Here is a 26657-nt window from a genome sequence, read left to right on the forward strand (position 1 = left end):
CAACAAATTCCAGAGTTTAATTGTGCGTTGAGTGAAAAATAACTTTCTCCAATTAGTTTTAAATGTGCCACATGCTACTTTCATGGAGTGCCCTCTAGTCTTTCTATTATCCAAAAGAGTAAATAACTGTTTCACATTAACCCGTTCTAGACCTCTCATGATTTTAAACATCTCTATCATATCCCCCCTCAACTGTCTCTTCTCCAAGCTGATAAGTCCTAACCAATTTAGTCTTTCCTCATAGGGGAGCTGTTCCATTTCCTTTATCATTTTGGTCGCCCTTCTCTGTACCTTCTCCTTCGCAACTATATCTTTTTTTTGAGATGTGGTGACCAGAATTGTACACAGTATTCAAGGTGCGGTCTCACCATGGAGCGATACAGAGGCATTATGACATTTTCCGTTTTATTCACCATTCCCTTTCTAATAATTCTCAACATTCTGTTTACTTTCTTGACTGCCGCAGCACACTGAACAGATGATTTCAATGTGTTATCCATTATGACATCCAGATCTCTTTCTTGGGTGGTAGCTCCTAATATGGACTAAACATTGTGTAACTATAGCATGGGTTATTTTTCCCGATATGCATCACCTTGCACTTATCCACATTAAATTTAATCTGCCAGTGCCAAAAGGACTGAAAGCACACACTGTGAGAAGGTAGGTAGTATCCTGGGTAGAGTATAGAGCAATACATCTGATTGACATCTGCATGGTGCCCATCTAGGCCTCAGTATACATTCATGAAACAATATAGGTTAAACCTTCATGAGAGGGAGACACTTCACAACTGGAAGCAGCTTTAGGTATCTCCCGTCCCAGATAAGTCCAGCTTAGGTACATCCCACTTGTCTGGCAGGATGAAGAGGAAGGTACAATTAGATCTTGCCTGCTAATTTCTTTCTTTGAGTCCTGATAGACCAGTCCAGCCACACCCTGAACATAGCATGTAGAGAAGATAAGAGGAGGGAGCAGGAGGAATCTGAATTGCCTCTAACATAGGAGGGGCAGAGAGAATGTCCATCTGAGGAATATTTAGTTTGTCATAATTGGAATATATATTTTTCTTTTTTGGTAAGGGGAAAAAAAAAATATATATATATATAAAAAAAAATATATGTATATAATATGAGTGAAGTATTCCCTGTGGAAGGAAAGAATGATTTGGATCAAGCATGAGCTTGTTATACGGACAAGAGTATGTCCTTCTTGTGTTTCTTGTGTGTGTATACACAAAAAAAAGTGAAGAAAAAGAGCCACATACGAAAGAGAGGACTGGCTTTGGCAACAGTCTACTGCAGTGATGGCGAACTCCAGTCCTCCAGTGCCACAAACAGACCAGGTTTTAAGATACCTACAGTGAATATGCATGAGCAAGATATGCATGCACTGCCTCCATTGTATGCAGATCTATCTCATGCATATTCATTGTTGATATCCTGAAAACCTGGCCTATTTGTAGCACTCTACTGACTCTTTCCTTGCTGTTTCAGCCTATAAAGGAAAGTGATGTCAGAGAAGTGTTGCACTCTGCCTTTATCTGGTGGTAAGAGATAATATCTCATTTGTGTGGACTTGTCTGTTAGGAAAGAATATTAGCAGGTAAGACCTAATTGTACCATACAATATATTTAGATACTTCTTATTTTGGGCCAATAAAATGCTTCACAATCTGAATAGAATCTGATGTTATGAGCTTTTCATTTCTGCTGATTACCCAATAGTTACAGCCACAGGAATTTTCTCATTTCCCTTTTTTCTCTTTTAGTTTTCTGGTGTAGTTATTGTTCCAGTATATGCAATATGGAGGTAATTTTCAAATGAGTTATGTGTTTAAATGTAACATACTATCATAGCAATTTTCAAAACCCATTTACCCACATTAAGTATGCTAACCGTGGGTAAAACCTATTGACAGTCTTCAAAAGCCCATTTATAAGGATAGTGCATTTACACATGTAAAACCCAGTTTTAAGCATGTAAATCCTTTTGAAAATGTCCCCCTATATGTATTACTACATGTGTGTTGATAGGAAAATCTTGACAATCTCAAAGAAAATATCAGATTATTGTAATTAAAGCTTTTAAATGACCACATGCCAGAAATCAGGAAAGTGTTGACATTTAATTAACACTGACTTTGAATCTTGCTATTCGGTCATATTTGTAAAGTAGGCAGGCAGCCATCAATGAGTTTATAAATTGATTTCCTTAACTCTGCATTTATCTAATGTCTCATCAGGATTTAGATGGCTTTGTTTAATGTTTTGTGTAAACAATTCTAACAAGTATTTTAGTCACCCAGTGAGTACAGCAAGTACTCACTGGGTGACTTGGTGCAGCAGATTACACTGTAGCATCAGGAGAGCTGTACCATCCTGCTGTCCTGGGAGAACACCTGTTACAGGTAAGCAACTCTGCTTTAATACTAGCTACCGTAGGTATTAGCAGGCCTCATCATTTCATTTGTGTGTCCTCGGGCATTAGGAAGGACTTGGAAGTATGGACCACCTTTTTAGAGCAATACAATGGAGTGTCAATTTGGCAGGACCCCCCCCCCCCAGTCTCTAATCGTGATCTGGGCATTTATTCCAATGCTTCAGATGGCTGGGGATTTGGCTTATACTTTCAAGGTTCATGGTGTGCCGAGCCCGGACCAGTATCGTGGAAGGAAAGGGTACTGACACGGAACATAATGCTCCTTGAGTTGTTTCCTATACGGGTGGCCCTGGTGTTATGGCGTGACCGGCTAACCAACAAAAGAATAATATTTTGTTCTGATAACTGAACCGTAGTCGATGTCATTAATAGGTATTCAGCAAAATGCCCCCTTGTAGGTGAGTTGTCCAGGGAGATAGTTCTCCAGTGTTTATGCTTAAGCACGAGTATCAGGACACGTTACATACCAGGAGCAATCAACCGTGTGGCTGATGCCTTGTCATGTGCTAAATGGGATTCATTTCGCACGCAGATTTCAACCGCAGACAAGGAAGCCACGAGGTTCCCGGAGTGCCTGTGGACCATTGGGACGTAACAACCAGGGAATTGCTGCGCAGTGCTCTAGCTCCTGCTACATGGGCCACCTCTTCTCGAGGATATGAGCACATGCAGGCATTTTTGAAGGGCTTGGGTTGGGGCCCGGGCCCCAGTCAGTATGATAGTGCAACATTGCAAGGGCCAAGGAAGCAGGGGTCTCCAGAGCTATGGTAGCTTTGCCAGCTTTGCCTTTTTCAGCAAGGCACAGGGGTGGGGTGACTCGATCAGCCTTCTTGGTAAGAAAAATGTTGGCCGTTCTGGAGACTGTTTTCAAGGATGATGATTCAGATGAAGTGATCCAAATCACGATGAACCTGGAAGATGTAGTAGGCCAGATTGTCAAACTGAACAGTAACAATTTATCTGGACTGGATGGTATACACCCCAGGTTTCTGAAAGAACTAAAAATGGAAATTTCAGACCTGTTACTAGTAATTTGTAATCTATCGTTAAAATTGGCCATTGTACTTAGACTGGAGGGTGGCTAATGTAACACAGATATTTAAAAATGGCTCCAGGGGTTATCCAGGAAACTATAGATCAGTGATGGGAAAAATTGTGGAAACTATTCTAAAGAACAAAATTACAGAGCATATAGCTAGATATGGTTTATTGGGACACAGCAAGCATAGATTTTTCCAAGGGAAGTCTTTACTCACAAATCTGCTGCACTTTTTTGAAGGAGTTAAACATGTGGATAAAGATGAACCGGTAGATATAGTGTATTTGGATTTTCAGAAGGTGTTTGACAAAGTTCCTCATGAGAGGCTTCTAAGAAAACTAAAAAGTCATTTGATAGGAAGCAATGTCCTTTTGTGGATTGCAGACTGGTAAAAAATCAAGAAATGGAGAGTAGGATTAAATGGTCAGTTTTCTCAGTGGAAAAATGTAAACAGTGAAGTGCTTCAGGGATCTGTACTTGGCCCTGTAATTTTTTATATATTTATGAATGATCTGGAAAGGAGTATGATGAGTGAAGTGATCAAATTTGCAGATGACCCAAAATTATTCAAACTTGTTAAATCAGAAACGGGTTGTGATAAATTGTGATTGGCTCTCATGTTCCTTCTACCTATGAATATGAAGGGCACTCCTAATGATAAAACCTAATTATAAAGTAGTTGGAGAGATGACATTCTTTCATATTGAGGTGTAGGGGAGGTGATTGGACGGTAATCTTCCTTGGTGATATTAGAAGATGTAGTCATGGTTTTGGCAGGGGCCAGCTAGTCAGCAGGGGAAGAGGAAATCTCCTATGGTGGTAGCTCTTTCACTTTTGGTCAGTTAGCACATGGGATCTGTAGAGCCAACTGGACCTTAGTATGCAAGGTAATGATTTACCACTTTCTTCATGGCAGGTGTTAAATTTTTAGCCTTAGTAAATTTATGGTAAATAGCACTTGGAGGAGAGTATACCATGCTATTTTACATGCACCTGCTAAAGGCTCATTTTCATGTAACATTCCTTTTCTTATTTTCATGGTAATTTTAGCACATTCCAGTTAACAGCTTCAGGGACCAGTTTAGCTTGCACATTAGGTCATTAGTGCATAGCGTACTATGCTAAGTATAGGCTAAAAGCATGCCACACTTTAGTGCACAGGACAGCTTTGTGTTAAAGAATGTGGTCACCCTTCTGTAAAGGACTGAGTGTCTTTTCATTTAGGTGTGTGTGTAAATAATGAACAGCCTTGGATTCAGTTCAGTAATGAAACTTAAATCTCAGTGCAAATAGAGCTTGGATCAGCCTCTCCAAATAAATAAATAACATGCATATACACAAGTACACACTGGGTAAATGTATACAGAGCTTTGTTACACTCTTAAGCTCTTGAAAGAACCTATGTTTGAAACTCAGTTACTATAACTATGGCAAGGCTGAGAAAAAAAATGTTTCTCAAGAAGCCTAAAATGCTAAGCAGAAATTCTCTGGATAAAATAAAAGAACATTACATATTAAATTCAGAAATAGCTTTATAGTATTTTGATCTCTATACTACATCCAGGTAGTAATGTTCACATTGTAATTGTATATACAATTCATTGCAGACACAGGTGCACTAGCTACAATATTGATCAAAAGAGGAAACTGTGTCTGTTGCAACTGCGACTGACAACCACCCAGGTCCTGGGTAGCCATTTCGCTGATACATGTCAACCCTGTAAAAAAAAAAATTAAAATTTTTAGTTTATTTCAAGAGTTCTCTTGTCCAGGCACCCAGCTGTACAAATAAACTGGTTTGCATTTCCCAGCCTCAAGAGACTACATAATGCAGAGTATCAGTGAGAAAATCTCATTCTTTCATTCTCTAGGACTGACATGTTTGTTCTTTCCATCAGAGCAGTTTACTTAGTTGATTGTGAATTGCATATCACACCAAACTGTGACCCACTTGCAAACAGATATTTCTAGGAGATTGGGGGTAGATTTTAAAAAAGTGCGCCTTCGCGTACTTTTGTTGGCGCACCAGGCGCAAACAAAAGTACGCTGGATTTTAGTAGATACGCGCGTAGCCGCTAAAATCCAGGATCGGCGCACGCAAGGCTGCCGATTTTGTGCAGCCGGCGCGCGCCAAGCCGCGCAGCCTGCCTCCATTCCCTCCAAGGCCGTTCCGAAATCGGAGCGGCCTCGGAGGGAACTCGCTTTCGCCCTCCCCTCACCTTCCCCTCCCTTCCTCTATCTAACCCACCCCCCCGGCCCTATCTAAACCCCCCCTACCTTTGTTGGGGGCTTTACGCCTCCCAGAGGGAGAAGTAAATCCCCGCGTGCCAGCGGGCCGCTAGCGCGCCGAGACGCGACCTGGGGGCGGTTCCGGAGGGCGCGGCCACGCCCCCGGGCCCGCCCCCGAAATGCCGCGCCCCGCCCCCAAAACGCGGTGCCGGTCGGCCACGCCCCCGACACGCCCCCTCAAAAAACCCCGGGACTTGCGAGAGTCCCGGGGCTCTGCGCGCGCCGGCAGGCCTATGGAAAATAGGTGCGCCGGCGCGCAAGCAGGGCTCTTAAAATCCGCCCCTTGGTGTCTGAAGTAGAAAATTTTGGTTTGATAGTCCAGAACTGGGCACTCCCCTGGCAGGCTTCTTCATTCAAGCACAAACATACTTAACAGGCAAACTACCCCCAAAAAGCAGCCTACATGCAGATTACCCCATCTGGCTTAGTCTGTTCAGGAATATTTGAACAAAGAGAGTCACAATAATTGTAGTAGATTCCACATTGGCTCAGGAGGGCTTGGTTCACTCTTGTGTTAGTGTTGAAAGCTGCTCCAGTTCATTCTCCAATATCTCTAAAGTGCTAGTTACTGTCCTTCATTCTAGAATATGATTCCCAGCCCTGTTCTGGAAGCACTCTTAGCCAGTCTAGTTTTTAGGATATCTGTAATGAATTTGCATGAAAAAAATGAGCATACGTAACTTTGAAAGACTCTTCCTGGTTTTTAATTTGAGCTAATTTTTGTTATATTTGTTTCTTTCAGTTTACTCTGTTTTGGCGATATAGAATCTACAGCTTTGAAACAAAACCTTAGTTTTTTAACTGAACTCTTATTAAGAACTCCTGTCTACAGGGAACTGCAGGCCATTGTATTCAGAACTGCTTTATTCTAAAGCAGCTGGTTTCCAGAGATCATTCTGTTTATTACAGGGGGGTCATTATGAAACACTGTAGTACATAAGAACATAAGAAATTGCCATACTGGGTCAGACCTAGGGTCCATCAAGCCCAGCATCCTGTTTCCAACAGTGACCAATCCAGGGTACAAGTACCTGGCAAGTACTCAAAAACTAAGTATATCCCATGCTACTGATGCCAGTAATAGCAGTGGCTATTTTCTAAGTCAACTTGACTAATAGCAGGTAATGGACTTCTCCTCCAGGAACTTATCCAAACCTTTTTTAAACCCAGCTACACTAACTGCACTAACCACATCTCCTGGCAACAAATTCCAGAGTTTAATTGTGCGTTGAGTGAAAAAAAAATTTCTCCAATTAGTTTTAAATGTGCTACATACTAACTTCATGGAGTGCCCCCTAGTCCTTCTATTATCCGAAAGAGTAAATAACAGATTCGCATTTACTCGTTCTAGACCTCTCATGATTTTAAAGACATCTATCATATCCCCCCTCAGCCATCTCTTCTCCAAGCTGAACAGCCCTAACCTCTTTAGTTTTTCCTCATAGGAAAGCAGTTCCATCTCCTTTATTATTTTCGTCGTCCTCTGTATTTTCTCCATTGAAACTATATATTTCTTGAGATGCGGCGACCAGAATTGTGCACAGTATTCAAGGTGCGGTCTCACCATGGAGCAGTACAGAGGCATTATGACATCCTCCATTTTATTCACCATTCCCTTTCTAATAATTTCTAACATTCTGTTTGCTTTTTTGACTGCCATAGTACACTGAGCCACCGATTTCAAAGTATTATCCACTTTGACACCTAGATCTCTTTCCTGGGCAGTAGCTCCTAATATGGAATATAACATCATTTAACTACAGCAAGGGTTATTTTTCCCTATATGTATCACCTTGCACTTATCCACATTTAAATTTCATCTGCCATTTGGGTGCCCAATTTTCCAGTCTCACAAGATCCTCCTGCAATTTATCGCAATCAACTTGTGATTTAACTACTCTGAAAATTTTGTATCATCTGCAAATTTGATTACCTCAGTCGTCATATTTATTTTCAGAACATTTATAAATATATTGAAAAGCACCGGTCCAAGTACAGATCCTTGAGGCACTCCACTGTTTTAACTTTTTCCATTGAGAAAATTGTCCATTTAATCCTACTCTCTATTTCCTGTCTTTTAACCAGTTTGTAATCCACTAAAGGACATCACCAATTATCTCATGACTTTTTACTTTACTTAGAAACCTCTCAGGAGGAACTTTGTCAAATGCCTTCTGAAAATTCAAATACACTTTATCCACCGGTTGACCTGTATCTACATGTTTATTAACCTCTTCAAAAAAGTGAAGCAGATTTGTGAGGCAAGACTTGCCTTGGGTAAATCCATGCTGACTTTGTTCCATTAAACCATGCCTTTCTATATGTTCTGTGATTTTGATCTTTAGAATACTTTCCACTATTTTTCCTTGCACTGAAGTCAGACTAACTGGTCTGTAGTTTCCTGGATCGCCCCTAGAGCCCTTTTTAAATATCCTATTATTTAGTAGTATTATGACTCCACAGCTACTGTTTGTCCAGTGATAAATAGTGTTTTGTAATCATAGAGGTACTGGGAAGGTGATTTTCAAATAAATCAAAGATCTTAAAGCAATTTAAGTTTTGATCTTATATTAATTTAGTTGTGATTTGCTGTATTGATGGATGTCTTCTATTAAAAATTGTTTAGAAAAGAAAATTCCTATAAACCACAAAAATTGATTGTAATTATGAGATGCAATATTGAAGTTACTAAATATAGCTTTTTCTATATGGGGAAAAGAAAGTAAGCATCAAATATAGCAAGTAGTAATTAAATGCTGTACTTGCTGTAGCAGTTCAGTATGAAATTCTGTAATTTCTGTACTGGCTAATATTTATTACTGAATTTTATATAGGTGTGCCATTAAATATTTTCACAGATTGTCCAAGTTTCCCAAATGTAGGCCAACTAGTGATGTGACATGATGTGCTACTAGTTCTAGGAAAAGGAACAGAAAATACCTTTTTAATAATTTGTTTGACAACAACATTTAAATGTAAGTGGGGAAAAAAGATGCATAAGTGCAGAGTTCAGAATTTGTTTAAAACGTAGTTGGATTTCTTGTTAATAAGTAATCCTATTTTTCTTCAGGTTTTCAGACCGCTTGGCATTGAACAATCAGCACAATGTTTCAAATTCTCAGTAACATCTGGAAAATTCTTGAATAGTCATTTGGGGAATAATTAGCCTACTTGTAATCAGTCTACTTATTATTAAAGTGAAGCTATAGAACATCTACAGCCAATATGTTTTCTTTTGTTAATTACTTAGTTAATTTTTATTTAAAGTGCAGAAAAATCTGCTGTTTTTGCTTGTGGAGTAGGAAAATAATAAATCATTTGCATGATTTTTTTTGTTTACTCTTTTTTATTTTTATTTCTTCTCTTTATCTCCCCTGCATATGAGAGTAAAGTCAACAGCTTTGTAATAAATCTGTCAAAGCTAGCAAATATTATTCTGTAAAATTTAAAACAGAGATGGAAGCCATTGTCCATAAAAGATATTTTTCTGAAAGGTTTGTGTTAATCCTGGTCATTATACTGAATTTCATTTTGCGTTTGGACACATCTGGCTGTTGTGCTGAGCCAAAAATAAGTTGAACACTTACATTTAGTAATCAACACATTATGTGATATTGGCTGACGTGCAGTGTGTTGAAGAAAAAGTCAATATTTTGCTTGCTGACTTTGTGTGAATCAGTTTACACTCTGACTTTATTGTAAGTTTAAGCTTCTCTCCTGTGATTAAAAGAAGGTGATGTTATAATAAAAGGGATCATGGCATGTTATTGTTACATTTCTTTTTCTTTTTTTTTTTGTGGAGAAACAGGCACAAATTCAGCCACACAAGTGGGTGGCAAGATTGTATGGTGCCAACATGGAATGTGCTTTCTCCTAGGACAAGGAGGATGGTAGCCCTCACATGTGCAGTGACATCATCCGATGGACCCTGGCATGGAAAACCTTTGTCAAAGTTTCTAGAAACTTTGGCAGACTGAGCATGCTCAGCCTGCTGGTATCCGCACATCTACGCGAGGTCCCCCTTCAGTCTCTTCTTTTCCACAGTGCAGTAGCCTCACGGTTGTGGAGCTCCAAATCCTCAAAAGTGTTTTGCTGTCTTTTCGGGGGGTTTTCTGCATTGGGTCCCCCTTTGCGTTCGGTTCCTCCGTGTGGTAGGTACCCTTGGCTTTTGCCTTGGGTATTTGCGGCAGATTCCTGACTCACGCACCGGGGTGCCTGTCTTGTCATCGACCACATGCCGGCCTCTTTTTCGATGGCATCAGGTTTTCGACGGTGCTTCCAGTGCCCCCGGACCATGTCCATCACGGATCCGCATGAGATGTGTATCCTGTGCCTGGGGGCCTCACACGATGTCCGAGTGGTGGTGTTTGTGCGATCAAATGACCCCCCAAAGGGCGTTGTGCATGCCTGGATACAATGGAGAAGCTTTTCAGTTCTCCAAAAACCTCCACTTTGGCTTCAGTATTCTCCATGCCTAAGGACCATGGGGAACCGTCTCAGTCTCTTCCCCTGGTGGTCCCGCTTTCCAGCACTCCTAAGTGTCGGGGAGAGAGAGATCGATCCTTGGTGGTCTCTCCCCTCCCCCTAACCTCGGGGTCATCATCTTACTTGATGCCAGGGAAAGACCAGGCCGAGCGCCAGAAACCCAGGAAGCATTGACATCGATCACCGTCCCGCCACGGGTCCGGTGCCAAAGCAGCATCGGTGGCTGCCAAGCTGCATTTGAAGTGGCACCGGCTACCAGGAGGCCCCAGGTAGCCTGAGGCATTTCCCTCCGGCAAAGGTGATGGGCGCCATGCTTCCTCATGATCCCTCCATGGGTGTGCCGGTGATGCCTTGTCTACCTCCAACAGTCCTTACTACCCAGCACTTTCAGGAGGCATTGGACCGCAGGGTGAAATTGGCGGTGTTCAAAGCGCTACAGAACATCGAGCTGCCAGTGCCATCGGCCCCCATAACGGTGCCCGAGTCTCCGCTTTCATTGCTCGCACTCCTGCTGGAGTGTCTGGACGTCCTTCTTGGTGCCCTACCGACGCAACCGGTGCCCGAGAGGCCTTGGATGCCTCCTCGGCCACAGACGCCTTCCACCAGAGCGATCCCGGGTCCTCCGAGGAGGATGAGGCCTCGGGGACCGGGTGCCTATACCTGCAGTTCCCTGCTCTTCCTGGCGTACCACGGTCGAAGCCCCCCCTCAATACCTGGAACTCCATCAATGCCGTCAGTGCCCCCACGGCCTTCGGTGCCCTTGGGGCCCAGGTCTGCCTTCCCTACAAGTCCCAGCCCTCGATGTTTGGACCCTAGCAAGGAGGGAGGGTCCCTATGACCAATGGGGCGATGACTCCTCGGACTCGTCCTCCAAGTTCTCAGACGCCCCCCCTCTCAGAGCCTTCCCCTCTGGAGAAGCAGCGTCTATCTCTGCCCAAAGACCTGTCAGTCGCCAGCTTTGTAAAGGCCATGGCAGAAGCCATCCCCTTCCAGGAGGGGGATACCCAACATAAAATGCTGGATGTCTTCCAGTTCATTGACACTCCAAAGGAGATTGTGGCGGTGCCAGTCCACAACATCTTCAAGGAGCTCCTCCTCTGTATGTGGGGACACCTGCTGTCTGTTGCCCTGGTAAACAGGAAGGCTGATGCGACTTATCTGGTTTAACAGGCTGTGGGCTTTGAATGGCAGCACTTACACCACCAGTTTGCAGTTGTTGAGTCTGTGTTTAAAAAGGCCAGATGCTCCCAGACACATGCTTCTGTTCCTCCGGGGCATGAACACAGGGAGCTTGATGGCATAGGAAGAAAAATGTTCCAAGGGGCTATGCTGGTGGCCTGTATTGCAGCCTACCAGCTATACATGACCTAATATGGCCACAACCTTTGGACGCAGGTCTAGGAGTTTGTGGAGGACCTTCCCCAGCAATAGCAGGAGTTTCTTGCAGCCACTGCCATGCTAGGGCTTGAGTCGGGTAGACATGAGGTCAGGTCTACCTATGACGTGTTTGAGACCACAGCCTGCCTAGCTGCCGAAGGCTTTGGCACCAGACGACTGGCTTGGCTCCCGGTCTCCAACCAGAGGTTCAGGACAGGCTTGCGGACCTCCCCTGTACAGGCGAGAACCTGTTTGGGGATAAGGTGAAAGAGTTCATGGCGCAGCTGAAAGATCAGCATGATAGTCATCAGCAATTCTCTGCCAGCCCCTCCAGGCCGGGCCCTCACATACCCTTCTACCAGCTGAAGAAGACCAGCTGCCTGTGACCACCTGCCTCGGTCCAGCCCTAGAGGTCATGGTCGGCAGCAGCGAGTTCCGAGGGCCCAACCAGCCCCCCCCAGCAGGCCCCAACTGCTGCCTTTTGACTGGCAGTGAGGGGGCTTGAGCCAAATGCTGGTTCCCCTGGCGGTTGATCCCCCTTTTGGTGGCAGGTTTCTTTGCTTTGCCCGCCGTTGGGAAGCGATCACTTCGGACCGTTCGGTCCTGTCCATTGTCTGCCAGGGCTATCGCCTGAAGTTCAGCAGGCTCCCAGAGACGTGGTAGAACCAGTTCCCCGTGAGCAGTAGGGCCACGGTTTCTACTCGAGGTTCTTCCTTATTCCAAAGAGGAATGGCAGCTTGCGTCCCATCCTCAACCTCAGGGCGTTAAACCAATTTCTTGAAAGATAAAAATTCAAAATGGTCTCTTTGGGCACGCTGATCCTGTTCTTCCAAAGAGGATATTGGCTCTGCTCCCTCGAATTAAAGGAGGCTTACACCCACATTGCAGTTGTCCCCAACCACAGGAAGTACCTCCGCTTTCTGGTGGGGACAGCACATTTTCAGTACAAAGTTCTGCCTTTTGGGCTGGCTTCAGCCCCATGCGTCTTCACGAAATGCTTGGCGGTGGAGGCTGCCTACTTCACGCATCGCTCAGTCCTCATCTTGCCGAACCTGGACGATTGGCTGATCCGGAGCAACTCATACTCTGGGGCCCTGAATGCACTGGCCTTGACAGTTCAGACCTTACAAACCCTGGGATTCGTTATCAACTTCCCTAAGTCACATCTCAATCCATCTCCATGGTTGGACTTTATCGGCGCCAGGTTGGATAAGGCACAAGAAAAAGCTTTTCTGCCTAGGGATCGAGTGGTCTCCCTCTCCTTGCTGGCCACCCTAATTCGCAACAGAAAGAGGGTGCCGGCCCATCTGCTGCTCCACCTGTTGGGCCACATGGCAGCCTCGGTCCACGTGACCCCTTTGGCCCGCCTCCACATGAGGAACCCTCAATGGGCCTTGCATGGCGGCAGGCATCCCAGAATCTGGAGGCACCGATGACTGTCACGGACACTCTTCACCTCTCCCTGACTTGGTGGGAGGCCCTGCCCAATCTGAAAATTGGGCTCCCATTTCAGCCCACGCCACCCCAGATAATCCTCACCACCGATGCCTCACCTCAGGGTGGGGGGGGGGGGGGCCACACAGACGGCTTACATACCCAGGTCCTTTGAACTGCCGCCGAGGCCTACTGCCAGATAAACTTCCTGCAGCTGTGGGTGATCCAGTATGCCTTGTGGGCCTTCCAGGACAGGCTGTCCTCCAAGGTCATCCTCATCAGAATGGACAACCAGGTAGTAATGTGGTACATCAACAAGCAGGGCGGCACAGGCTGCTTCCCTCTCTGCCAGAAAGCAATGGAGGTCTGGGATTGGGCCCGTTCCAGAGGGATGTATCTATGGGCCACCTACCTGCCGGGTCACCTAAACATGCTGGCGGACCACCTCAGCCAGTCCTTTCAGCCACAAGAGTGGTCCCTGAACCCAGCAATGACAGCCGACTTATTCCGTCACTGGGGCATGCTGGACATGGACCTGTTCGCTTCTCCCCACAATTACAAGGTAAGCATGTTCTGCTCCCTGATTCCGGGGAAGGACCATCTGGCCTGCGACGTGTTCTTCCTTCAATGGAGACAAGGTCTCATGTACGTGTACTCCCTTATCCCGCACCTCTCGAGGACTCTGACGAAGCTGCAAGAGGACGGGGGACCACGATCCTGGTTGCACCCTCCTGGCCAAGACAGTTGTGGTTTCCTCTGCTCCAGGACCTGTCTATGGGTGCACCGGTTCCACTGGGGACGGCTCCTGACCTCCTATCGCAGAACCAGGATACTTTGCGCCACCCGAACCTCCGGGCCGTGGCCCTCACAGCGTGGATGTTGAGTGCATAATCCTCCAGCCCTTACAGCTCTCGGATGGTGTCTCCAGGGTCTTGATTGAATCCTGGAAACCTTCCACCCGGAAATCTTACAGCTCAAAGTGGAAGCGTTTCTCCACCTGGTGTGGCGGCCACGGACTGGACCCTTTCTCCTGTCCGTTCCCCCACCTGCTGCATAACCTTTGGCATCTGCCCGAGTCTGGCCTCTAAATCAACTCAGTCCGAGTACACCTCAATGCCTACCACCAGGGTGTCGCCCAGGTGCTCATTTCAGTCCAGCCACTGATCGGGCATTTCATGCGGGGTGTGATTTCAACTGAAGCCCCCACTTCACCCACCAGCAACCCCGTGGGATCTCAACGTTGTCCTGGTGAGGCTCTCAAATCCTGTGGCCTGAAGTTCCTCACCTAGAAAGTTATGTTCCTGGTGGTGGTCACTTTCTCTCGCAGGGTCAGTGAGATCCAGGCCCTGGTCACATATGCTCCCTACATGAAATTCTTCCATGTTCATGTGGTGCTGCGCACGCATCCAAAATTTCAGCTGAAGGTGTTGACTGCTTTCCACATCAGTTAATCATCCTTCTTACGTTCTTTCCACGGCCTCATTCTCACCTGGGGGAACATGCTCTCCACCCCCTGGACTGCAAGCGGACACTCGCTTTCTACTTGGATCATACAGCAACTCATAGACAGTCTACCCAGCTCTTTGTGTCTTTCGACACCAATAGACTGGGAGCAGCAAAGGGGAAGCAGACACTATCCAACTGGCTAGCGGATTGCATTGCCTTCTGCTACGAACAGGCAGGCCTCCATCTGGCTGGCAGGGTGAAGTCTCATTCTGTGTGGGCTAAGGCGGTGTCTGTAGCCCATCTGCTTACGATCCCTGTCCCCAAAATCTTCAGGGCCGCAACCTGGAATTCTCGCCACACTTTTGCGGATCACTTCTGCCTTGACAAGGATGGTTGCCAGGACATTGTTTTTGGCCAGTGTGTCCTGAACCCAACTGGCCAGTGTGTCCTGAACCCAACTGGCCAGTGAGTCCTGAACCCAACTATCTTTCATTGTGTTCTTTGTGGGACCAGACTACCCCTGTTCCCCACAGCGCCTCAGTTGTGTTGTGCCCGTTGGCACCTTGTTCGTCTACTGTGGGTCTCTCTGGTTGAATGGGGCAGTCTGAAGCTCTGTAATCACCCACATGTGAGGACTACCATCCTGCTTTTCTAGGAGAAAATGCAATTGCTTACCTGTAACAGGTGTTCTCCTAGGACAGCAGGATGTTAGTCCTCAGGAATCCTGCCCGCCTCCCCACAATGTTAGGTTCACCTTCGGTTTGTTATGTTAATTTTATATATTTTAGTATAATAGGAGACTGAAGGGGAACCTCGCGTGGGCGCACGTATAGCAGCAGCTGAGCATGCTCAGTCTGCCAGTCAGTTTCCCATGCCAGGCTCCATTGGATGATGTCACCCCACATGTGAGGACTAACATCCTGCTATCCTAGAAGAACACCTCTTACAGGTAAGCAACTGTGCTGTCTCAGAAAGAACTAGAATTCTTTCTGAGCATGTGCGGTTATTCTCATGCAGCTGCTACCATGCAAATCTCCTTAATCATTTTTATTCTGTGATTTCCTTTTTCCGTCGATAAGCAGGGAATTTAGCCATGCATAGTGGGTGGCGTCGTCCTTGATGTCACGAAGGCGGAGCTTTCTCTCTAAGCTCGAAGAGCTTTGAAGTGCGCATGAGCACCACTTCCAGCGCTCCTCGAGCCTGCCTCAGTTTTCATTTTCCGCGACTCTACATGGACGTGTTGATCTCTCGCTCGCCTCAAAAAATGACTACTACAATCAACAAAGAAGAAAGATGCTGAAAAGCCCTGTTCATGCGGTAAGATCATGTCTGTGACCGATGGGCATAACTACTGTTGTTTGTGCCTCGGTCCCGATCATGATCAAACAACATGCAGGGACTGCGGACGGATGTCCCCGCGGGCCAGGATACAAAGAACAGAAAAGATGGAGAGGCTCAGACAATCTTCTGTCCCCCTCTCCAGCATCTGCAAGATCGACAGAGTCCTCCCCGGGTAAGCCTAAACCCCGGCAGGAGACTTTTTGACGCGCACATTCAGCTTCAGAGAGCCTTGCGCTGCAATCTGCGTCGTCCATCGCGCAGAAGGCGTCGAGTGTCGCGTCTGATATGACGCACGCACAAGAGAAACCTGTGTTGAGTCGATCCATTCGACGCATGCGTTGACAACATTGGCAGCGTCAAAGGCCTTGAAGCTTCACGACGCACCCAAAACTTCTATGATGCATTCCGACGCAAGCTATAAACAGACGACGCATTATGGCGTGCCTCGAAAGGCTATGACGCATCACGACGCAACTTCAAACATTACGAAGCGTTCAACATCTGGTCATCGAAAAAGTTCCTCAGAAATCCAAAAGACAAACCCTGAGCTGCCTGAAGACCTCGGAAATCAAATTCTGAGACAAAACATATTGCTCCTGCAACACTGCCTTCAATTAAGCCTTCTAAACAGCATTCGACATCCCTGCTAGAAGGTGCACACACTCCTTCCTTGGTATTCTCGGATATCGTAATTGATGAGCCAACTGAGGACTGGAACTCTTCACCGGAGATTATTCTTCCTCAATCTCCATGTCCAAAAAAGAGACCTCCATCTCCATTGCCAAGGACACCAGTCAAGCAACTCAAAAAGTCAATAAGGCCACCTGACTTTGTTTCTTCAGCTGTTGGGTGAGAAGAAATGTCTCATATATCCTCTCTTCTTCATAGTTTCTTCAAAGGCTTACCTCCGAACCCAGATATCCTCCCACAGGATTCTCAAGATCCTGCATCGCTTGCTTCTTCACCACCAAATCCACCATCTCGGACACATACCCATTCTCCTGTGTCATCCGTTCATACCGTCTCTCCAGTATTCTCTCCTCAAACATCTCCGGGAAATTCGGGTATTCCTTCGGACCCTCCACAGGAGCTGCCTCAGCTAACATCCCCCCTGATGAGCTTACTTATGCTAAGTTCTTAGAGAAGCTGGGAGTAGCTCTCAGCATTGACACTCGCAAGATCCCAGACCCATGGTCAGAAGTCATGGGACTTCTACAGATGTTTGACTAACCATCTGAGTCTACTGCTCTTCCTCCACAAAACATTTTAGAAGGCCTCATGGACAAAGCGTGGGATACCCCACTACTACTTCCCCAGTATCCAGGAAACTGGACTTAAAATATAGGATGCAAAAAACACCATACTGCTCAAGCGTTCAAATTCCCCACAATCCCATAGTGTTCGAATCAGCGCTAAAAAGAGCAAAAAAGAACAGGCTCTACTCATATACGCCTCCTGGAAGAGACAAACTGTTGGATGATTTTGCCAAGAAAATTTATCAAAATTCAATGTTAAATTCCCGTATAAACCATCATCAGTTTTATATCATCCAATATTTGTTTAGCTGTACACAAAAGCTGCAACCCTTGCTTCACACCTCACAAGGAGACTCTTCCTTACCTCACCTTTCTTAGATCTGCAAGAAGGTCTACGTCATTTGTTGCGCACTTCCTATGAGACCTTTGATACTTCAGCACGTTCGTCAGCAACAGCAGTTTCAGCTAGGCGCATGGCGTGGCTGCGAGCCAGCAGTATACGGGATGATGTACATGACCGTTTGGCGAATTTACCATGTAGGCCAGACAACCTGTTTGGCGACGAGCTTCAGGAAACTGTCTCTTTGATTAAAGAACAAAACATTGCAGTGCAGTCTTTGACGGCGCCTTTTGATACACCATCTACATCCAGGCGTTTCCTTCCTCAATACAAGAGAGGTTATTACTACTGCAGGCCATACCAGTACTATCAACCATATCAACCCTCCTATAAACCACAGCCTTACCAACAGCAGCCGTCTCAACCTCAACTACAGGGACAAATACCATGACCAAGATCCCAGAGGCCTCAAAAACCTCAGGCTATTCAACAGCAACCTAAACAATCTTTTTAATTTCTAACTGCCACGACAACAGTTTCTATAGGAGGAAGGCTATCTCAGTTCCATTCCCACTGGTCCTTTGTCATCACGGACCAATGGGTCTTGAGCATTATAGCGCACGGATATCATCTACGTTTCAACTTGATACCAATGCTTCCTCACAACCTTCATCCCAAGACTCTGTTGATTCAGATTCCATCACTCCTGCAGGATGTTTCTCTACTTCTTCAACAGAAGGCAATCCAGCTGGTACCTTCCAATCATCGGGATCACGGTTTCTATTCCCAATATTTCCTCATTCACAAAACATCGGGAGGGTTTTGGACTTTCGAGCGCTCAACAAATACCTTGTGAAAGAGATTCAAAATTACCTCTCTCAAGACGGTCCTCCCTTTCCTTCAAACGAACGACTGGATGTGCTCACTCGATCTAAAGGATGCTTACACTCATATCCCGATTCACAGCCGTTGTTGGCGATACCTCTGTTTTCAAGTTGCAAATCAACATTATCAATACCAAGTGCTTCCCTTTCACCTCTCCTCAGCTCCAAGAGTCCTCACAAAGTGCCTTGCTGTTGTTGTGCTCACTTACGCAAACAGGGCATAAACAATTTTCCTTATCTAGACTGGCTGATCGTATCTCACGACCCCCAGTTGCTATAGACTCACATAGAGAGCACACTCCGCTGTCTCCACAACCTCGGATGGATAATAAACTACGAAAAATCTCAGCTCCATCCAACCCAGAACATTCAATTCATAGGGGCTGTAATCAACACCCCGCTTTTCAGAGCTTTTCTGCCGCCAGAAAGAATCCAAACCTTAAGATCCCTGGCTCAAACTCTATTACGCCGGAAGAAGGTTCCAGCTCGTCAAGTTATGGTACTTTTAGGCCACATGGCCGCAGCAATACATGTTCGAAATACTCAACTCCATATCAGATGCCTCCAATGGGGCCTCAAATCTCAATGGAACCAACTCACTCAACCAGTGTCTCACATAGTACAAATTATGAACTCCATGAAAAAAGATATCCGATGGTGGTTTCAACCATCTGTCTTGGAGGAAGGAAGTCCATTTCAACTCCTCCCTCATCAGCTCATTCTCACCATAGATGCTTTGACAAAGGGTTGGGGAGCGCATCTCCTTCATCTACAGACTCAGGGACTTTGGTCCTCGGACGAGCAGCAGTTACAAATAAATTTGTCAGAACGCAGGGCAATAAAAATTCCCTACTAGCATTCCAAACATAGATACACGGGAAGTCTCTGATGATTCATACAGACAATCAGGTAGCAATGTTTTACATAAACAAACAAGGCAAATCCAGTTCCCAGATTCTTTGCAAAGATGCGGTTAAGATCTGGGAGTGGGCGGAATGCAACCACATCTTACTTCAAGCATCCTACCTTCCAGGCCTCGCAAATACCAAAACGGACAGACTCAGCAGAGTTTTCCATCCACATGAGTGGTCGCTCAGTCCAACTGAGGCAAACAAAATCTTCAAGTTCTGGGGAACTCCAGACATAGACCTCTTTGCAACAAAAGAGAATCGGAAGGTAAAACAATTCTGCTCCCTCCTTCCCAGCAAGTACTGAACTTCACAGGATGCATTCCTGATTCCCTGGAACAAGGGTCTACTATACACTTTTCCTCCAATTCCGCTAATCTCATGCACAATCTAGAAATGCAAAGCGGATGCGGCAGACTTAATCCTCATAGCGCCCGCGTGGCTCAGACAGTCATGGTATACATATCTTCTCTGTCTGTCTGTTCAGGCCCCAATTCTACTGCCAAAGGACCCAACCCTCCTTTCCCAGAACAAAGGAGCCTTGATCCACCCGATGCAAGCCTCCCATCATTTAAAGGCATGAAGATTGAACGGCAAGTACTGAGCTCTTTACATCTCCCATCCGGCATTACGGATGTTCTCATTGCAGCACAGAAACCTTCCACCAGACGTAACTATGCCTTCAAATGAAAATTATTCGCTGCATGGTGTGCACTCCACAATCTTTACCCCTCTTCTTGTTCACCAGAGTCACTGCTAACTTATCTACATAATTTATCCCTTTCCGGACTGGCAATTGCATCTATTAGAGTTCACCTTAGTGCCAATACAGCTTATCGCTTGCAGCAGGACTGCTCCATCTCATTTCATCCTTTGATTTCTAAGTTTATGAAGGGTTTACTCTGTTTATACCCACCCTTTAAGAAATCAGTAGTACCATGGGATATTAATTTAGTCCTGGAAGCATTAATGGGCCCACCCTTCAAACCCATATCATCTTCTTCCCTCAAGTTCCTAACATGGAAAGACCCTTTTCTAGTAGCTATCACCTCTGCGAGGAGGGTAAGTGAACTCCAAGCGCTAGTAATCACTTTCCCGTATCTTCAGTTTCATCACGATAAAGTAGTTTTACAAACTCATCCTTCCTACCGAAGGTGGTGTCTGCCTTTTGTGAACGGCAAAAACTCCTGCACACCCTAGATTGTAAACGAGCTTTGGCTTATTACAAAAACACTACTGAAACAATCAGACATTCCTCACAATTGTTTGTTTCCTTCAACCCGAACAATCCAGGCCAACCAGTTTCGAAACAAACTCTCTCTAACTGGCTAACGGCTTGTATCCAATACTGCTATAATACCAAAACCATGTCCCTCGTGGGTTCTGTTAAAGCACATCAAATAAGAGCAATGGCAACTTCCATTGAGCATATCCAAGGAGTGCCAATTCAGGACATCTGCAGAGCAGCGACCTGGTCTTCAATTAATACCTTTACTTCTCACTATTGTCTAGACCAGCAGTCGGCAGCAGACTCCTCACTCTGTTCTGCAATTGTACAGAAAGTTTCTGGCTTAAGATAGCTGTCCTCGTTATACAGGTTGCACAAAAAAAAAAGTTTCAATTAATTGTTCTTAATAAACAGTTTTTCTCTTTAATATTACTGTTTTATGATGTTTTTCATTTCTGCAACCTATACGCTTGGGACTCTCACTATGCATGGCTAAATGCCCTGCTTATCGACGGAAAAAAGCAAGTTTGCTTACCGTAAATGGTGTTTTCCGTAGATAGCAAGGAATTTAGCCATGCATTCCCTCTCACTTCTTGCCACACCTACTCAACATTAGCTTGGAAAACCAACTGAGGCAGGCTCGGGGGGTGGGGGGGTGCTCATGCGCACTTCAAAGTTCTTCGAGCTTAGAGAGAAAGCTCCGCCTCTGATGTCAAGGACGACGCCACCCAATATGCATGGCTAAATTCCCTGCTATCTACGGAAAACACCATTTACGGTAAGCAAACTTGCTTTTTTTTTCCCCCCCATTGCTTATCTCTTAACATTTTTCTTTTCTTCATATTTCTTTATTTTATTGTCTCTTCTTCTCAAAAATTTTTCTTTTTTTTATTCACCCACCATGTCAGTAAAATCCTCAAGAACCAATAGGAACCCTTTCAAAATATGTGCTAACTGTGGACACAAGATGGGCTGTCAGGACCTCCATTACTGGGACCATGCACATGATTCATCTGAAAGATGCTTACACACATATACTTATCCACAAGATTTCTTTAACCTTAAGTTCCATCTGTGTGATTTTACAATCTTGATTTTTAACTTCACTTAAATTTTCCTTAACAGTATGGGTAAGCTCAGCAACAGCCTTATGCAAAGTCATTATTGCTTTCCATATGATCTCTAGCAATATTTTGTCAGGCATTTCTAAATGTAAAGGCAGGAGTACTTGTATTTCAGATTCTTTTCTCCTTACCTTGGAAGGGCAGCTCTCATCACTCTAGCGCAATCCTTCCTCTCTCCGGCCCAGGGAGCTCTGCATCGGCAGGCTATCCGAAGCACGCAGCTCACCGGCTGTGCTTCTCGCGGTTACCGGGGTCTTTGGAGAAAGCTGTTCCAAAAGCGTTCTCCGCTGTAGTTCACCCGTTCCTATTGGGGGGGGGGGGCCCGATGGAGGAGCTGGCGTAGTCTGTTCTCCGGGACTGAGGGACATCTCAAAAGGCCTGGAGTCTAACGGCTGTTCTCAGTTAGTTCCTCCTGCGGCCCCTCCTACCGGCTCAGGCTGCATGGATCTTCCAAAGGCCGCCTCAATTCTGGGTTGTCTCACTATCACTGTCGGAGTTGAGGTAATATTTTCCTGAATCCTGGCTTTTCTTTTTGTGTGTGGCATTTTTAGGAAATTATGTCAAGCAGAAACAAGTAGTTTAGAAGACTTCCCGAGAGCTGAGGAACCTGCGTCTCACTATGTGGTGGCCATCTTGTCTCCCCTCACATTTTGATGCTATTGGTTGGAAAATGTATAAAGGAGGGAGTCTCTTGGTATTTTTAGAGTGAGCCACTATCTTCTAAGCATGTTTTAAGAGAGTCTGCTGAGGAAGGTTGTGGAGAGAGTTCAGTGCTTTACTTTTTGATTTTTATTACTATGTCTATAATATTCATTAAATGATATTTCTTGCAGAAAGATGTTATTTAACAGTTAATGGGGTAGATATTCAAAGATTAAAGTCTTATCTGGCTAACTTACTTAGTCTGATCTGGCTAATTTACAAGGGATATTCAGCAGCACAGCTATACTGATGAATATTTCTGTAAAAATCACTAGTTAGCCAGATAAGTTAGACCTGCTCAATAGTAAGTCTTATCTGGTTAACCTAAGTGGATTATTTTAAGTATTGCTGCTCTGGATAAGTAGCTCCTCTCCAAAATGCCCATATCCTGCCCACCTCTTAGCTGGATAAGTACTTATCTGGCTAAGTGCCACTGTTAAATGGAGCCGGATATTCAGCTGCCATCATTTAGCCTAGGATTAATCACCACTTATCCAGCTAATTAGCACTGAATATCTGCCTCAGTATGTTTTTTGTAATCTATTTGAGTCTTTCACATTTGAATTGGTAAATGATATGAGACTGGGTGCTACTGTCTGACTCTTCTTGTAGCCCATCATGTGATAAGAGGCAGTAGATTACTCAGTATAGCACAATATAAAATTGATACCTGGTTCATTGAATAAGCAAATATGTTGTGTGCACCTCATGTATTTTCTTCATTGATTTTAGTAGAGATGACTTATATTATTCTATCATGAAAAATATAGTGAACACACATATTGCCATACCTCATGTAAAGAATCTACTTTTTAGGTACTTTTTAGGTACCTCATTAATCTTCTAAAGATATCAGCTGTACCCACTTACTTGGTTGGTTTTCTTTGTACCGATTTAAGAATTCTTTTCATGTAACAGTTCAGATGTTTTGTGTCATGAATGCAAAGGCTGTTGCTGTTGGAAACTTTCTCTGTAGTGCCTATTCAGTTGAGATTTCTGATGAAGTCTTTGTTAAACTTTCCCATAGGCTCGCCAGCTCTCCGAGAAGCCTTCTCCATGTCCTGCATAACCAATGGAAGTGCTGGGACCAGGAAACAAAGCCATGGTTCCTCAGTATCTGTGGCCAGAAAAGATACCCTTTCATCTGCTGCTAAAAGGTTATCTATTTATTACATCTCAAAAAACTTAAATTAACAGTATTTTAAAATACATTAAAAAAATGTCCAGGAAATAAGTGATTATCTTTTTTAATTAGACTAATCTGACTAGCTTTTGAAAGTTAATTCTTTCACCAGCTTAGTACAGAATGGCTAACGGTGATGTCTGCACATATTTGTAAACTCCAGTTGGATTACATTGATATTTGATTGTAATGTTAGCACAAGTTGTTTTAAAATTTCTATTATTATGCAAAGTAGTTTATTTGCATGCTTGGACCAGATGAAGGGAAATTTAATTCTCAAAAGTGTACTAGGTTAGTACAAAAAAAAATGGCTTGTAGCTTGTTTGTAGATCTCTGTTTTTTGAAAGATATTTTCTGAAGTAGTGGAATGAAAGCATGACATTGTTATAACATTGCCTTTATTCTCTCATCTTTTGAATTTTAGACATAGAAATGTTAATGTAAAACAGTGATTTTCAACCTTTTTCCCATTGTGACATACCTGATGGACAGTGCTCGTGTGTGACATACTGCTCGTGTGTGACATACTTTTATTATTAAGACTGACACATGGAAAGATAAGAGTACTTTCTCTGAGCAGAAATTAGGTTTAATGTAACTCTAATAAATAATAATAATAAATAGTAAACCTTCCATATCAGAGCAGCACTCAAACAGTAACAACTGTTCCTATGAAAAGTCAACATTGCAAATATTATACCAGGTCCTAAAACATCAATATTCCTCCTATTAAGAAAACAGAATAAGCCAGGCTGCTAGAGATCCCTACATGCTAGCAGAATACATCACCTCAGTCACACGTACAGAATACAGATAGACCTTCACCTAACATAGAATAAAGAGATCGTAAAGTATAAATGAAAATGTGCAGATAAAATCACAAGCCAGACTCTGTATGCAGTGCAACAATGAAAAAACAGAAACATCACCAGTCCTAATAAAATATCAAGAAATATAAAATCAATAATAGTAAAACTATACTAATAGAACAATTTTTTTCAAATCAACTGGTAAATTAACATCCACTAATTAAAAACTCATATAAAAAATCCAGTTGTGAGCTATCAAGGACTCCTCACCCACGTCTACCACTTGTAATCCATAGGGACCCTTGCACTAGAAGCCTTCAGAGCTGGACTGTCACTTGAAGCAGAGTCAGAACTGTAATTTCCTTAGCTGCTTCCTTTCTCAACAATAATTATACCACACAGAGTTTGTATGGTAGATGAAGCTCGCTCACCCAGTAGAAACTGTTTGCCTGCTATATAGTAATACGCAAGGCACATAAAATATCTTAAAAGTGTGTATGGAGCTGAATTAAGGTTCTATTCCTTATAGAGAAAAAAACAGGTTTAATGATGATGATCTCAACATCAGCCTTCTGATGATGAGATCATCATCCATACATGCCTTGCTTTCCTAACACCCAAGATCTACCTTGTGGAGGTAGGATAGTTGCAGGCTCCATGTTACCAGAGACAGACAGAGCCGGTTCAGGTCTTATCACATTACAAGCTATAGGAATAAACACTGGGCTGGCTCTGAAAGTCCCTGATGAATTGAATCTTGCAGCTATCCCACCTCTGCACACTCCTGAATGGAAAAAGTACATGTATAGCACTATATTATAGTGGTTATACACACATATATTAACCACTCAATGCGTTATATAGCATATACGCATACATTTGCTATCAATTTTAATAATGCACTTGTAATTATCACTTGTTTAAATCCTGCCCCTTTATACATGCAAATGTAGGTCATTTACATGCACATGCAGATATAAATGGCTTGCTTCCAGTGCTTGTCTTATTATTTGCATCATATCTAGAAGGAAAGGAACCATGTTTAGGAAGCCTAACCTCTAGCCAAGGGAAATGAATTTTCTGGTTCAAGAGGTCATGAAGGTCCAGAATATCCTGTATTAGCAAGAGTCCAGGAGAGTGGGCTGATACAGGAAGGAGGACCTGGGAGAAGATCCGTCACAGGTCTTTAACCAGAGTGTTAAAGACCTGAGCCACACGTGGCAAGACCTCGTATCCCTGGTGAAGCAGAAGCAGGCCAGGATGAGGGTAGAGGGGCTGTAAGCCAGATCACCTTCTCTGCAGCAGAACGGATGGTACTCAGCACCATTTCGGAGGCAGCTGTGAGAGGTAAGGGAGAAATGGACATACCGCATCCTGAAGGCCATCAAGGTAAACAGTTTTTACAGAAAAGGCATAAAAAGTACTTGTAGATAATGTCTATAATAATGTCAACTACCATACATTAATGTAAGTAGTCCCTTGTCCAGTTAAGGACCTGAACACATGGGCACACTAGGAGGGCCATGGGACATAGAAGGCCTCATGTCCTCCCAGGGATCCTGCACGGAGTATTTTCTTGGGTATAATGATTTTTTTAGTCAGATTCTTTCTACTCACTAGTCAATCTTTCCAAAAAGAAAATCTGCATACCTGTACTGTTGTAGAAATAAAATGCTTTGCTGACTGATGCCTGGGAAATGAATGTCCAAACATGAAACATTCCTGTATAGTGTTCCTACAGTTTCTCTATCCTAAAATACACAAAATTGTTTCTTTTTATCTCCTGACCCCAAGAAATGTTAGATATTCAGGACAGGTACTACTTCCACACAGTGTTGATGACATTCATGTGTAAGTCTCTCTTAAAATAGTGACATACATGCAAACCTCGCCCCTAACTTATTTATTCTTTATTATTATTATTATTATTTATTGTTATATGCATTATGTTTACTGTTTGTTTCTATGCATCATGTTTACTGTTTATTGATTTCTGGTTATTAATCTTTGTTCTATGTACACAATATCCATGGTAATTAACAATCTGGTTATATGTAAACCGAAGCGATATGTACCAGTACATGATCTTCGGTATATAAAAGTCTTTAAATAAATAAATAAATAACTCCCATTTTTCCTCATGTACTTTTACTTGTAAAAGTGAATATATGTGCATATATGACCCATTGTGAAAATACGGATTTCGCACATATTAATCACACGTGTATATATGATTTTTACACATATACCATTTTGAAAATTCACCCAAGTCCCCAACTGCACCTTCACAGATGGACATTGGACCATCCAGTAGTACAAGAACTGTTTCAATTTTGGGTACTCTTCTGATAGATCTCTCTGCAGTGCCAT

At 43.9% G+C, this 26657-nt stretch overlaps 1 protein-coding gene across 5 annotated transcripts in view; it reads left to right on the forward strand.

Annotated features, from left to right (window-relative positions):
* The window catches only part of EML4 (EMAP like 4), a 422649-nt gene that overhangs the window by 249480 nt on the left and 146512 nt on the right, over window positions 1-26657 (forward strand). For all 5 annotated transcript variants that reach the window (XM_029593309.1, XM_029593308.1, XM_029593311.1 and 2 more), the window contains one exon: window positions 23323-23452. In XM_029593309.1, coding sequence (XP_029449169.1) covers window positions 23323-23452 — 130 coding nt within the window. The remainder of the gene's footprint in view (window positions 1-23322; window positions 23453-26657) is intronic.

This window comes from Rhinatrema bivittatum, chromosome 3 (assembly GCF_901001135.1).
Source record: "Rhinatrema bivittatum chromosome 3, aRhiBiv1.1, whole genome shotgun sequence".
Taxonomy (NCBI): domain Eukaryota; kingdom Metazoa; phylum Chordata; class Amphibia; order Gymnophiona; family Rhinatrematidae; genus Rhinatrema; species Rhinatrema bivittatum.